At 40.8% G+C, this 15,081-nt stretch overlaps 3 protein-coding genes across 5 annotated transcripts; 1 reads left to right on the plus strand and 2 right to left on the minus strand.

Moving 5' to 3' along the window:
* Nucleotides 1-1,283: 1,283 nt before the first annotated feature.
* Nucleotides 1,284-5,269, plus strand: knop1 (lysine-rich nucleolar protein 1). 3 transcript variants are annotated; one of them, XM_056371903.1, is made up of 6 exons: nt 1,284-1,695; nt 2,083-2,413; nt 2,532-3,791; nt 3,894-3,965; nt 4,345-4,413; nt 4,797-5,269. In XM_056371903.1, exons 2-6 carry the CDS (start codon nt 2,276-2,278, stop codon nt 5,100-5,102), a joined length of 1,845 nt encoding a protein of 614 aa, XP_056227878.1. In that variant the 5' UTR covers nt 1,284-1,695; nt 2,083-2,275; the 3' UTR covers nt 5,103-5,269. The 3 variants fall into 3 exon arrangements, with proteins under 3 accessions (XP_056227878.1, XP_056227880.1, XP_056227879.1); XM_056371905.1 differs by having other exon boundaries at nt 2,346-2,413; XM_056371904.1 differs by lacking the exon at nt 2,083-2,413.
* Nucleotides 5,270-5,767: 498 nt separating this feature from the next.
* exosc1 (exosome component 1) lies at nt 5,768-10,185 on the minus strand. The gene is made up of 8 exons (XM_056371906.1): nt 10,107-10,185; nt 8,888-9,003; nt 8,534-8,608; nt 8,313-8,401; nt 8,190-8,223; nt 8,033-8,083; nt 7,739-7,823; nt 5,768-6,906 (listed from the first exon to the last, which is right to left on the minus strand). Exons 1-8 carry the CDS (start codon nt 10,132-10,134, stop codon nt 6,800-6,802), a joined length of 585 nt encoding a protein of 194 aa, XP_056227881.1. The 5' UTR covers nt 10,135-10,185; the 3' UTR covers nt 5,768-6,799.
* Nucleotides 10,186-11,361: 1,176 nt separating this feature from the next.
* On the minus strand, nt 11,362-15,053 carry pgam1b (phosphoglycerate mutase 1b). The gene is made up of 4 exons (XM_056371910.1): nt 14,691-15,053; nt 13,142-13,416; nt 12,849-13,029; nt 11,362-12,029 (listed from the first exon to the last, which is right to left on the minus strand). Exons 1-4 carry the CDS (start codon nt 14,827-14,829, stop codon nt 11,860-11,862), a joined length of 765 nt encoding a protein of 254 aa, XP_056227885.1. The 5' UTR covers nt 14,830-15,053; the 3' UTR covers nt 11,362-11,859.
* Nucleotides 15,054-15,081: the final 28 nt, after the last annotated feature.

The following is a 15,081-nucleotide window of genomic DNA, read 5'->3' on the forward strand; positions in this document are numbered from 1 at the left end:
ACTGATGAGCTTGTGTGGTACATTCTTGAAGAGGTAAGTGCAGAGCCCAAGACATGACATCTGGGGGGGGGAAATGTAGCAGATATTTGGCCAACATGACATCTCCCACCATCTTTAAAACATAGTCATAGTTTCCTCCACATACTGAGACCTTGTTGGACACCTCTCCTTAACTCTTGTTACACTTCTGCCATGACGTTTCCTTCCCTGATTGCTACAACATTCACACTGTGCATGTGCACTTCCATGTCACATAGTTCTTGTTCACGTTAAAAAGCTCCCACCAAAGCAGGATTCATGTGTATGGGTATTGACTACTCAGCCTGGGTGGGAAGGCCCGCCCGAAGCCAGTTGATTGACAGCTTGGCCCGTCAAGGAATAAGAAAAGCAATAGGGAAAACAAATAGAGTCCATAACAAAGATCAGCCATTACAAGCTGCGTCAATGGAATCAAATGGTATAGTCTCCTAAGTGGGCTTGGTCAGCTGGTATGAAATGTGACAGTAGCAGTGCAGTAGCTAATTACTTGCAAATCTGCATCCTTTGGACAAGAAAAGACAGTTTTCAGTTTTAACTTTTAATTTATGGTTTCACATATAAATCCCTTTAAATTTCTGTTTACCTGGTTGGAAAGCAACATCGGCAGCATGGCAGTGAAACCAGACCAGAGGAGGGGAGAGGAGGAAGAGGAGACATGACGTTGCCAGAGAGTGTCGTGCTGAAACACAGACATGTCTCAAACAAAGTTCATTTTCTCTTGCTTGGTCTGTCCGGCCTCTGGGGTGAAAGAATCTGTCATAATCTGTGCTCACCTTCACTTCTCCCAGTGGAGTGAATAGAAAGGAAGAGGCAAGGCAGTCAAGAAACCCACCTGACACAGATACAGGAAATATTCTAAGTGTGCCATCTGCTTTGTCAACTGTCTCTGCGGAAAAGCAAATGCAATAGGAAAAATAGAAGGAATAAAAATACATAAATGACAGTATATAAAATAACTGCTTTTAAAAATGTACAGAAATTCATATGCAAAATAAAATGAAAAAATAGATAAATGTATATTCTTAAATATATGAATTAATATATACAGAATAATATAATTATTCCTTTATATTTTCCCTTCTATTTATTCTATCTATTTATTTTTACAAATTTATTATTTTTTTATGGCACCGCAATGACTCTATAATTGTATAGTATTCAAAGAGAGGAGCATGACAAGGATGAAGGTTGGGCATAAAGGTTTCACGAATAAGCATGCTATTGGTAGATGTGAACATAGCAGACTACAGGAAACGGTAGAGCATGTTTTTTTATACTGTCCTAGATATCAACAAAAGAGACAGATACTTGAATTTGCACTCCAAAGGAATTATTTTCCCTTGATGTAGGATACAGGGCTATTTTCAGATTTTCAGAAAACACAGGAATTATTAGGAGAGTTTTATAATAGTCACATCTATTCTCCAATCCAGAAGACGGCGGTAAGGCACCTAAAAGCTAAGAAGAAGACGAAAAGGAAGAAGAAGAAGAAAAAGAAGCAGAAGAAGAAGAAGAAGAAGAAGAAGAAGAAGAAGAAGAAATAGTAGAAGAAGAAGAAGTACCGTAGTCCGGACGCCTGGCTCGTCATTAAGACGAAAACTACTTCCGGGTCAAGAAACTACGCTGGTGCCCACGTGAACTATCAAAGTGTACAAAGTTAGTAAACCGCTCATCGACTTTGTGTGTCATGATACGTTGTGCAATTATGATAAAGTAGTCTCACTGTCTGGCTTACCGACTAATTTGTCACTTCATCGACTTTACCTTTTAGCTGCTATTTAGCTGCTGTTAGCTAGCTAGCATGTTTTACCAAGAGAGTGCTAGGAATACACTTGGTCTGGTCATCCAAAAGTGTTGTTTAGCCCTGTTGTCACATTATATTTTTTTAACGTTACATATTAATTTGTTTTTTCAATCTTAACATATCTGATGTTTTAGCAAGGCTGTATCTCAACATGTCTTGATTATAGTGTAGGTGCTCTGGGAGTGTGAGCTGACATCAACATTTGGACTGAAATCATGTTCATTTTATGTTTCCGACAGAATCTGATGAGGACGTGATCTTTATTTCCACAAAGACTGCACATAAATCCCAAGAGATTACTATTGACCATGTAGTGATTTGCCAAATCACACTGTTTATCCTCTGAACTCTAATAATATGTGCTAACCAGTTAACACTGCCAGGCAGAAGGGTAATCCAGGGCTAAAAGCCTTGTTGTAGGACAAATTACACATGCACCCAGTGTTTTTGATACATATCCATAACCAAATTCAATTTGCCACAATTCTTTGTTGCCGGAAAGCAAAGCAACTAGACCTGCAAAGAGACATTGATCAAGAGTCCCTTCCCACTCAGCCAGTCAAACCCTGGGTTAGTGTACTGCTCTGTTAGTCACACTTGCACATACACACTCAGTCCATGTACCTGGTATTGCTGTTTAATCTTGGAGAAAGGCCATATCTTGTAGTAATTGTATTTCTCTTACCAGACAAGCCAGAGGTCTGTTGTGGTGGAGAAGCCAGTGAAAATGACGATGGAGGAAGACAAGAGAGAGGAGAATCATATAAAGAAGAAGAAACACAAGAAAGGACAAGCTGCTGTGCCTGAAAACGAAAACTGTACTGTTGATGATGGGAGCCTAGCAGAGGTGAAAAAAGAAAAGAAGAAAAGAAAAACAGTTGAGACAGTAGTTACAGATGAGGAGCTGTTGGATGGAGGCAGTGAAAAGAAGGAGAAGAAGAAAAAGAAGAGGAAAATTGTTAATGAATCAGTGAATGATGCCAATGGTTCTGATGTCATGGAGTCAGCACAAGATGAAGGAGTCAGCAAAAAGAAGAAGAAGAAGAAGAAGCAGCAGCAGCAGCTGGCTGATGATATGAATCAAGTAGAAATTGCACAGAGTTTAGTCAAAGAAGAAATTAAAAAGAAACAAAGGAAAGAGAAGAAAGTAAAAAATAAGAGTGTACAAATTAATACTGAAAATGTAAAGATGGAGGAAGAAGAGGAAGAAGAAGAACAGCAAGCTGTAAAGGATAAAGTACCAAAGAAAGCCAAGAAGGCAAAAAACAATATTTTAGCTGTAAACACAGAGGTGACTGAGGAGCAAAGTAAAGAAAAGAAAAAGAAGACAAAGAAATCCATTGTGGAAGAAACAATTGTAGATATAGATGGGATAACTAAAACCAAAAAGAAACTTAAGGTGGGTGAGAATGGAGTGAAGTTAGAAACACCAGAGGGTGAAACTGAGGTTGAGGAGGTAAAAATGAAAAAGAAGACAAAGAAAGAGGTGAAAAGTAAAGAAGAAAATGGAGTAGAAACATTTGAGGACAAAGAAAACAACAAAAGGAGCAAAGCAGCTTCAAGCAAAAAGTTGAACAAGGACAATATGCAGAAAGAGAGTGAGATTGTTATCACAGAGGAAGGAAAGACGGAGCAAAGGAAAAAAGGAAAAAAAGAAAAGGGTAGAAAAGCTTCAGTGGAGGTCAGCGAGGTAGAGGAGACAGAGCCAAAGAAAAAGAAGAGGAAAAAGGAAAGCCCACAAAGAGAGGATGAGCCATTATTAATGAAATGTGAAGAAAATGATGAGGATGGGCAAAGTAGGGAAACAGTGGCAGGTGACACAACCAGCAAGAAAAGCAAAAAGAAGAGCAGCTCTGTCCAGGTGACACAGGTGGAGAATGACGATGGAGTTGAAAGAGGTGCAAAGAAGAAAAAGAGAAAGATCAAAGAAGAGGTGGAAGACCAGCAGGTGAGTGTTTATTGTGAAAGGTTATCGACACTAAACAGATTTTATTTTTTCTTTTATTTCTGCACTGGTAGTGAACTGCATTTGTGTTTCATTGTCTTTCAGGAGTCTCCCCAAGTGGACGTGGTGTTTCTGTCAGAGAAGAGTGGAAACACTGATGAGATCAACATCAACCAGGTAAACAGGGCTCTCATTATCTGTACATCACTGTGTTAGGTGTGACATTTATTGTTGTATAAACCTGGGTAGGTAAAAAAAAAAAAAAAAATCCGCCTACCTCGCCTTTTAAAATTCACTCATTAACAAATTATATCTCATTTGTTTAATCCACCTGAGATAATCGTCTCCTGATTGTAGTTTTGTATTTACCAAACGATATGAGCGTGACATCGATCTTCTCATCTCACTCTCAGCAAGAAAGTGAATGAGATTCAACATACAAGTTTTTAAATATTTTTGTTGATGGTATTTTTAGATTATTTTTAGATAGCAGTTTCACTTTTCTCCTAAATAACATTGTAAATTGCATTGCGAGATGTGTTTTTGTCTGTCGTAGGAGAGAAGACAGGCTCTACAACTGGAGATTGACAAGGCCTCCCAACCTGAAAAATCAGCCAAACCTCTGGTCAGTATCTGTATCCGTCCTGGAAAGAGAATAAAAAGATATTCCGCTTTCACGGAAGTCGGGGGGGGCTTCTAAGAGACCGATTTTAAAGAAAAAATAGACTAAATTGATGCAGCAAGGGCAGCGATATCCTTACTTTTAATCCATAGAATGAGTCAAGCTTCAAAAAGTGCTTGGACCATCATTTCCCATAATGCAACTCTGGTATTTTTCATTAGACTCTAAGTTCCTCTAGAGACACAGAAGACATAATACAACTGTTTCCTCAGGCTGTGTTGTACTTCTCATAACAAGGAAACTGAGCTTCCTCTGAACACACTGTAGTTTCTAATAACTACTACAACTAGTCTCTAATATTTGTCCCCATCGTCTGTGTTCCTCAGGGTTTGGGTCAGTGGAGCACCGCCCAGTTCGACAGCTCTCAACAGCAGCAGAAGTTCTTACGCTTGATGGGCGGCTTCAAAAAGGGTTTCCAGCCGGCTGAAGCAGGCGCCGGACAAGCAAATATGGCAATGGGGAAAAACGCACAGCAGCAGTTACAGCAAGGGCTTATGGGAGAGTTCGAGCGCGCTCACTCGCGCAGAATGGACTTCAGTAACAGGGGGGCAGGTCTTGGGTTTTCTGCACCATCCAATAAGAAGTTCTCTATCGACATTAATGCAAGTCGATCTGTCCGCTTTGACAATTGATCAGTGTGATCAATGGGTTTTTTTTTGTATGTGTAGTTTTAACTGTTGAGTCATTCACTGAGCTTTTTGCTCAGCTTCACTGAAAGAACTTGTATATAAAGCTAATAATGAACACACAATACAAAAGCTCTTTGTACATATTGTGTATTAAACAACATCCTGCTTGAGGAGCTGGACTGTTTTTAGATAAAAGCTCGTAACTGAGAACCAGTTACTCTGTAGAGTTTGCTGTGATTTCAAATGGGTCACTGTTAACATTGTGATTGTGTGAAAAAGTTGTTTATATTGTTGCATTTAACTTTTCTCTGTTGAAGATGTTCCAGACTAAGAATTTGCCCTTTAATTACTTTTATTCTAATAATGGCAAAAAGTGACTAAAAACGTAATATACATTGTTAGATCACACAGATTCCATCCCTACTGTTACACATCTAAAAGCCTAGTGTTTATATGACAGGAACAATAGAGAGGATGTTCAGCAATGTGTTAGAGAGAAAGAATGCTTGCAGTGTTTATGTTTGAGGTCATTGTCCTGCTAGTTGAGTAGATGTGCAGCTGTGTGCACACTGCTGCGGACAATGGACCGCCAAAAATCACTTGTTACCTTCTTTCATTACTGAATACAAAATAACTTGAATCAGTCCTGCTAAAGAAGGAAACTCATGTTAGCGGTTTCTGATAGTCATTTTATTTCAATCTTGCACATGACATCTGCTGTAAAGTCAAGAGAGAACAAGGAAAGACAAAGTCACTTTAAAGATAAAGTGGAAACATTTCTGCTTGTTATCGGCTCATTTAGTTTTATGTGCTGGAAAACAAAAAATATTTGACTATCATATGATGTGGTACTTCAGTATTCCGTTCTTGGTAGCTGTGTTGTAAGTCTGAACATTAGGCTCTCAATCACATTCATTTTCCATCACTTGACTTGAAAATAGAAAAGTTGGAAAGGTGTAGGGAAAAATGAGCCTCAATAGATTAAGATGTCTTTAAACCAATGTTTGTGTCACTTTTACAGACAAGATATTAAAAAGTCAGCCATACATCATGAAAAGTTTCAAAGTGCAGCGCTCACTATGCAGCTTCTGTGGTCAGATCCTCATTTCAGACCAAATGCAGCCACTGCCCTTCGCAATGATCTCTGCTGACAAAACAGTGTTCATCTTAATCTTTCCATGAGATGTAGTCTGAATCTTGTCTCAACCAAATCTTACAATTATTCACCCAGCCACATGCATCATCCTCCCAGTGACCTGCTGATCTAAACTTTACTGTAATACTTTCTAGCAAAGTGCCTTTCGTCTCTAGTTGCAAAATCCTGATGCTTTTAGCTTCTCAGCATAGTGGTCACTTTGAAAGTTTGGCAGCTGCGATGTACCCCTTTCGAAATAGTTAAAAATGTCTTAACAACAGTCGCTACACTGTTCAGAATATGTCCTGACAGGTTTGCAGATCGGTCTGCTTCAGTGTTTTCAAGCTGGCACAGTCAAATGATGACACAATGTGCAGAGAGAAAGCTATTCAAAAAACACTTATAAAAAAAAAGACATGAAACCAGAAGTAGCCAACAAATTGCACGTCGTCCAGTCTCTCAGAAAAAACATCTGAAACAGAGCTGAGAGGCTACTTGACGACAGTGAGTGAAGGAGGGAGGGGAAGCTGTGTGTTCCTTGTGGAAGAGGGAAGTTTCAGGGCTCTCATGCCTGTAGATACTCCGGCTGCACTCGCGCAACTTTGCGGAACTCTTTGGTGTGAGTCCGCGGGCACTGCATCTCACACCAGCTGATGGGAACCATCTGGGCACCTGGTTCACCAAAGAAATTATGGAAAAGATGTGAGAAAATACAGACAAAACCAAAACCAGTCAACATATTGTCACATTATTAGCAACACAAATATAAATTTAAAAGCATCAAGAGTAATTCGAAACTACCAAGTATAAAATAAATGAGGTGCCTGGTACGTGGTTTGTGTTTGTTATAGTACATGTAAGAAATTCTTAAAAACTACATTACTTTTTTAAAATTTAAACAAGATTTGAGCCTTACAAAGTACAGATTGAGACTTATGTCTTCTTACTGTAAATACAGCTGAGTTACATCCATCAGATGTATTTAAAATAAGAGGAGCATAAACCTGACTCACTACAAGGAGTAAAAATCTGGACGCAAATTGCAGCTCACGTCTCTCCCTTTGCACCCTCCAAAGGATGTGCGCCTCAGTTTTAAAACCTCTGATAGACAGCAGGTGCTCATCATGCAGGAGGGGTGGGGGTACATTTCAGTAATCATTTTTGAGTTTCACCACTTCCACTGCTCTCAGGTTGAAAACACTTAAACTCTGTTTTTGTCTCTGTCAGTTACATTAAGATGCTTGGAACACAGATTAATAAATCAAATATTAAAAGATTTGCACTTTTTGAAACTGAAATAGCAATCATGCTACAGCTAGACAAACAGCACTCACTATGAAAATGACCAAGTGACAATAACTGTCTTGACAGTTACTCCTGCACCACCTTGTGTTCCAACAGGATACTATTTGTGTGGGTAGGTTTGTGCTGGAATCCTCCTGTGTTGACGTTTTGAATATATAAAAAAAAAAGACAGATTGTTAAATTGAGCATCAATAGTTACCTGCTTCACTGTGTGCCACCACGACTCCCAGCTCATTCTCTGCTGTTGTCAACAGGTAGTTAGACTGAACGTCACCAAGAGAAATCTGGCATCAGATGTCAAGGATCAGCAGCACAAAGACAAACAACATACACCAAGACGAAAGATAATGAGGCAGCATGTTCTTTGAATTCACTAACAGTAAATATCCAGAGGCAGCTGCAATGGATTTAAAAGTAACGTGAAGATGTGCATCTGTCCAGCATCAAACCACTTTTAATAAAGGTCTTTGATTGAAGGGCAGGTGAAGGATACCACTTTCGCCAAGACGATGTCACCAGGTCTGAAGCTTTTGTATGTCTCCACCTGGAACAATAAAGAGAAGGATTTACACCAAGTTTGTCATGTCGGTCTCAGAAATCAACAGGAGCTGCATACATAGCCGATGAGGAGATTACTCATTCCAACACACCTTGTCTTTCTCTGTTGCCCGCACATCTTCTTTTCTGTAGAGTCAAAGTGAGCTCAGTTTTATGAAGGAATCAACTGGAGACCAAACACTATTGCTGCACTATGGAATCAGTTCTGGGGTTACCTGATAGTCCCTCTGAAGCGGTCCTTCAGCGGCGTGGAGCCTACATAAAGGATGTGGACCTTGGCGAACCTGGGGTTGATGCTGGTCACCTGTCCAATCAAAGAAAGGCAAGGCTCATGACAAACCACCTCTTTAATAAACAAAGCTATATCTAAACTGTGCAAGATCACCTAAACAGATAAAACAATTACACAAAAAAAGCATCCGATTCCTTTGCATACCTTACAGGTGACTATTGCTCCTACATCTGGCAGTAGTTGTGTTTCTGTTTCCCTCACCACTGAGATCACAGGTAACTACAAAAAGACAAAAATCATGCACATTAATGCACATACAGGTCACGCAAAACCCGACCAGTTTTTATAACTCCAGTTTAAAAACAGCCTGAAGAAAAGACCTGTCAAACAAAATGTGCTGCATATTTCATCACAGACGCTGAACAAACCTATTTTTGCTTCAGTCACATTGACAAAGGTTTGCGCAATACCTTTACTCAGGCACTCCCACATCACATGCCTGATTGCTTCTGCAGCTTTCACCACCTCTCTCCTACACACACCCACCACACCCCTCACCTCCTCGCCCTCGTTTTTCTTGAGCACGTAGCCTGCTAGTGAGGAGTATATGTAGCCGTGCCGCAGATATACTCCTGTGCCTGGAATACAGTCGTCTATGCTGCATAGTTTGTCACCTGAGTACAAAGAAGAGGAGGAAGACAGAGGTAGTGTCAGTGGAGGACACACAAGAGAGGGCTGTTAGTGTGTTGGAGAAAAAATTGTACTCTTACACACTACATGTCTGTGTTTTATAGGAGGAGGTGGACCATATCTGCTAACATCAGAATAAAATAATATAAAGAATACAATTTTGTGAGATAAAACATTAACCTCTGAAGTAAAAGAGTTTAGAGAGACACAAAGCCAATGCCATTTTTAATGAGTGCGAATATTATTTAGGCCATAATCTGCTAACTGAATTGATAGCGAGACAAGTTATGTCAAAATCTTGGTGGATTACCATCTCAGCAAAACAATATCCTGACAATACACACTCCTATGCGCACACACGATATGATTTAGTTCATACAGCACCTTTTTCCAAACTAGCCCTTCATTTAAGCAGAACAACTCTTTCTCTGCAATAATTTCTCTCATCACTTTGAGCCATTTAACGTTGGCAATAACATGACATGAAATGCTGATTATGCACGATTTTTGAAACTATGTTTCCATGTAACTTTAACACATTAAGATGATAGCTATCGTGGCTCATACAGTTGCTAAGTATGAAACATTTTTGTTGACATTTCCCGCTGCCACCTTCACAGTTAAACAGAGTATTTCCCATGGGTGAGTCAAAACAGGTGAGAGAAGGAATGCTGCTGTACTGCCCGAGGCGATGGGCAGGGCTGCAGAGGAAACCTGCCGTAGAAAGTAAAAGTCAGCAACTCACAGGTACAGTAATTACTCTCGTTTGCCGTAAAACAACGGCAGACAATTGCCCAGAACACACCTCCTCCGTTTGATATTCACCTGGATACAACTAGTGCGAAATTAAAAAGTTACGTTAACACTCCTAGAAGCCGAAGCCAAACCCAAAGCCCAAGCCCACCCCACGCGTGGCAGCTGGAAATAATTAACAGGATTTTCCGCTGTCAGACCGCAGTTTAACTGTATTTCCCAGGACCGCGGCGGTGTCTACAGAGAACAACATGAGTAGAAAATACTGAAACGCTCTGGAGTGTGGTGTAACCACATACCAGGCACTAGTAATGACAAAATGTAGGAGACTTACCTGGAACACACAGCTTCATGGGCGACATGTTTTCGAGAAGAGCAGATTGTCAGCCGATTGGCTGTGACGTAAGGCTTGAGTCGATTCTGATTGGACGATCTCACGCTGAGCGGAAAGAGAACGAGGACGGCTCGGTCCGCCATCTTTGTTGAGGCACACATGGGCTCATGCCATGCACATGAACAACGCTGCGATAAAGCAACATGGCATAAACATTCACACACTATTTAACACGTGCAGTTTCTTACGTTTACTTAAACTACTTATACTACTTTTACAACGGGTATAAAGAATATTAGAAAAATAAGAAAACTTTAAGTAAGTACAAGTAATTCACGTTTTACACATGAATACTTTAAAATCATGTCAAAATAAATGATCAACTATGGATAATAAGGACTCATTAAGTGTATTCAGTGTGAATTTGATTAAGCATTTAAAAATATAAATTTTTAAATAAACCATAATTGTGGCATGTGCAAAGCCAGTATTTAATAACACCCCATTGCCACGTTAAGCATGGGAGTGGAATTATTGCACAGATAGAGGGAAGAATGGATTCCACTAGATATTAGGCAATTCTGAAGAAATGAAAATGACACAAGGCCGACTTCCACAAAAGAGACAATGATCCAAGGCATACCGGTACCTCCAAATCCACCATGAACAACTTCAAGAAACAGGCCCTCACAGTTGCTTGTCTTAGATATCACTGAAAATCTATGGGTAGATCTTAAACATGCTGTGTGTGCAAGACAGCATAAATGTATCTTGAAGTGTGTTCTGCAGGGATAGTGGGTAAAGATTCCTAAATCAAGAAGACTCTTAGCTGCTACAAAAAGTGTTTGTAATTTGTGATCTCTGCCAAAGGGGAGATTACTACGTACTGACTGAGTAGGGTGCCCAAATGTTTGCACATGCCACAATTGCTGTCCAATTTTTAAGATCATGAAAATAAAAAGTAACAGTGCATTAACATTTGGAGAAAAGCTGAGTTTTAACTGCCTGTTTGCTGCGGTCTCCAGGGTATGCTACTTCAAAAGTCATCAAAACATGTGATTTGCCCAGGGATGCTCAAACTTTTGCATGCAATGTCTAAAAGGCTTTGGCCCTTTCTAAGACCAGTGTGGGAAAATACTGCAGAAGAATGTAGTTTCCTTTTAAAACTGAGACTGGACCTGATTTCTCCATAACCACATGATTCATAAGGACAGAGACAGAGACAGTTTTGTTGGAAAAAGATGCCAGACACTGATTTCATCACGTAATGGCTCACAATATTTATTCTTTTTCTCACAATGCCACAGCAAACAGAATTCAGCAGTGCAGAGCATTTCAACTTGCCCCTTTGACAAACGCCAGTGTTACTTTATAGGTTATACTGTTCCCACTGAGCTTCACCTACACAGACTGTAAATAGAAATGAATACTTGGGATGACTCCGCAGGGTTAGTCTATGTTTGATCCTATTCACTGGTCCCTAATTTGCAATTTTTGGTCAGTGCTTAAACCGCATTACAGCTGATATCCTTAGTCTAATAATGAAGTGTGTTTCAGTATGTCAGAAAGTAAAGACCAATCAAATCAAACACCAGATTGTATGTTAGTGCAAAAGATGGGTATTATTACAATAAAGTGCACATTGTGTTTGCGCAAGTCTGTGATGAGACAAACAGTAAATGACCTTGTTTTAACTTGATAACTGAATAGCAAATGATTGATCTGTACTCTAGTACCCTGAGAGACGATGAGTCTATTTCTTGGCTTTGCCCTGAGCAGCCACAGCTTCCATGGCCTTCTTGACTGTCTCCTCGTCTCCCAGGAACTGCATGGGTCCGAGAGGCTTCAGGTTCTTGTCCAGCTCATAGACAATGGGGATGCCTGTGGGCAGGTTCAGCTCCATGATGGCCTCCTCTGACATCCCTGGGAAACAATGACAGACATGCAGAGCTTACAGCCCATTTGTGTGAACATGCTTTTCATGCATCTGTATGTTGAAGCAGAGGGACATCACCTCAGGTGGGCGACAGTTGATGCAAGCTCGGCATGATGGCAAAGATTTTTTACTCAAGTTAAATAAGCCCTCAAAGCTCAATTATGATCACATATATGTCACAGAGAAGTTACTATGAATATTTTCAAGCTATCTTATATAACTTCAGCAGTCATTCATTTGAGCACCGTTGTACAGTCACACCCCGTCCACACATTCTTATCATTTCCCTTTTCCCTCCAGCTATAAAAAAATCAGTCACATTACACTTTTGCCCATTGAATATTCATTTTGTGTCTCCTGTTGAGTTCATTTGAAACAACTGATCAACCTAGCCAGAGTTCACCTTTGTTCCTTTGCAAATAAGCCAATGGGAGGAGTGAGTTTGTAAATGGAAAAGTCATTATTCTAGTGCCATGTCATCATTTGCAGTCTATGATTGCTCCGCTAATTATTTATTTTTAATCAAAACTGAGAACATGACATTACATCCTGTTTCAGGAAATTATACCGGAGAGAGGGTTAATGTGAATGTGGGATTTTCAACACTTGAACCAGATAATGAGCTTTGAAAAAATGCATAAAATAAATTCAGAAACTGTAATCAATTCATGTGATTTTGTGATTTAATTAAAAGGAAACTCCTTGATTCACAGTTGAGTAATACTAAGGTTATCAATAAATGATCATAGGGGAGGAATATTTCTGCCACTGGGCATCGTCTCATACGTCTCCACTCTGTCTCTTACCCTCGAGATGCTTGACGATGCCCCGGAGACTGTTGCCATGGGCAGCAATCAGCACCCTCTTTCCCTCTTTGATCTGTGGAACGATCTCTTCGTTCCAGAAAGGCAGTGCCCTGGCGATGGTGTCTTTGAGACTCTCACAGGAGGGAAGCTGGTCCTCCGTCAGGTCAGAATAACGCCGGTCCTACAACAGAAGACAGGGTTAATGTTGTCACGTGTTGTGACCACGTGGGCTTGCACTGATGTAATACAAGTGTCTACATTTGTAAGCAAGAAAGGGGTTGTGCTGTTTTTACCTTGCTTATGGTCTGATAGAAGTCATGCTCCTCTTCCATGGCTGGGGGAGGAATGTCAAAAGAGCGCCTCCAGATCTTCACCTGGGCTTCTCCATGTTTGGCTGCTGTTTCAGCCTTGTTAAGCCCAGTCAGACCCCCGTAGTGACGCTCATTCAGGCGCCAGGTCCGGTGGACGGGCACCCACATCTGGTCGATGCCGTCCAGAACAAACCACAGGGTCCTGATGGCCCTCTTCAGGACAGAGGTGTAGCAAATATCAAATTCATAGCCAGCATCTGTGGGGAATAAGAGAGAGGACATGAAAAAGATGGTAAATGCAAATGTGTATTGGCACCTCAGACAAAGGGAGTGGTTTCACTAAAATGTAACTGCAGAGGCGCATACAAAACTCGAGAGGAAAAAATTATTATTCTACCGGCATTTCACTTAACCCAGTGGCAACCCTCTTTCTTTATTCTCTAATAATAACATTTATACTCCTGCTTTTGCTTCGTCAGTGGCAGTGCAGATGACAGGACACAGGCAGGCTGTGGACACTGCAGATTCTGCCTGCAGAGGATTGCTGGGTCAGAGAAAACCTACAGGAATGTGCGCGTGTGTGTGCTGCACAGAGAGAAATAAGCCAAATGAAGTGAGGGACTGAGAGGAGGTTTATAAAACTGTCATCAGCAGTCTGGCCTTATTCTTTCTTACATCTGACTAACATGTATTCATCATTTTTTTAAACGTTAAAGCACTGGAATTTTGTATCTCTGCTATTAATACTTCTTTTTGTTATTTATTTTCTCACTTGCAAATGAGATCTCATCCTCAATGTGACTCTCAGAATAAATTAAGTATATAAATGAACTTTTATTTTAATATTATAAAGAGAATGTCTAGACCTGCTCTATTTGAAAAGTGGCTTGAGAAAACCTCTGTTGTGAATTGGCGCTATAGAAATAAGAATGGACATTTATTTCAAGCAATACAGTAGTACTTTAGGCAGGTTTACAGTAGTATACCTTAATAAAATGCTCACCGATGTTTAAGTGAAAATGCCCCACTTTCCAATAAACTAACTGGCATCATGACTCATCTCTGTTATTGAAGCTGTATTCACAAATTCACTACACAATACAGTTTATATCATTAATCCAAAAACGATTTAGGATTATTCCACTCTCTTGGAAATGGCAGGTAATGAAAACCTAAACATAACACTGATGATTACACCCAGACTGTGTGTGATCGTGTGTGGGAGGAAAAGGGTCCAGCAGGGAGACTGTGATGACACGTCTGATCGAGCCTTTTGCAGCATGTCCTACAAACGCATGAATACATTAATTCTTCGATTTCAAAGACGAACAGCAGCCGTCTAGCCGAATAAACACGATGACGGAGTCACTCCCATGCCTGCTGCTGGCCTGTCTTGTGTCGCAGTGTGCCTACTACCTGTTTCCCCATCCGGCAGAGTTGCATAAGATCTGGCTTGCAGCGGCTTAATCCAAAGACCAAGAGAAAGCCCGATTAGGCCCCGTGACATCATCATCATCATCTGTTACCGTACCTTTCAGGGCCTGTCCTCCTCTCTTTGCCTCCTGCTCTCCGGTCTCACTCAGGTCCGCGTCGAACCAGCCGCAGAAGCGGTTCTCCTGGTTCCAGCAGCTCTCTCCATGTCGGATCAGGACCAGCTTGTAAGCAGCCATCCTCACACCGATGCCCTCTGCCGTGTATTTCCGGAAACTTTGGGGTACGTGACTCTTTCTCAAACGCGGCAGCAACGTCCGCAGACTTGTCCTGGCTTCGCCGACACCCAAAAGAGGGCTACAAAACAGCGAGCGCAGTATTTTTGGTGGTCTGGAGAGAAAGCGGTTCTGAAGCAGCAGTGACTCTGTGGAGTTGGCTGGTCCGGCTGAACTTGACAGATCTCACGACCCGAGCTCTCTTCCTCTCTTCCT

Source organism: Seriola aureovittata, chromosome 3 (genome assembly GCF_021018895.1).
Source record: "Seriola aureovittata isolate HTS-2021-v1 ecotype China chromosome 3, ASM2101889v1, whole genome shotgun sequence".
In the NCBI taxonomy this organism is placed as follows: domain Eukaryota; kingdom Metazoa; phylum Chordata; class Actinopteri; order Carangiformes; family Carangidae; genus Seriola; species Seriola aureovittata.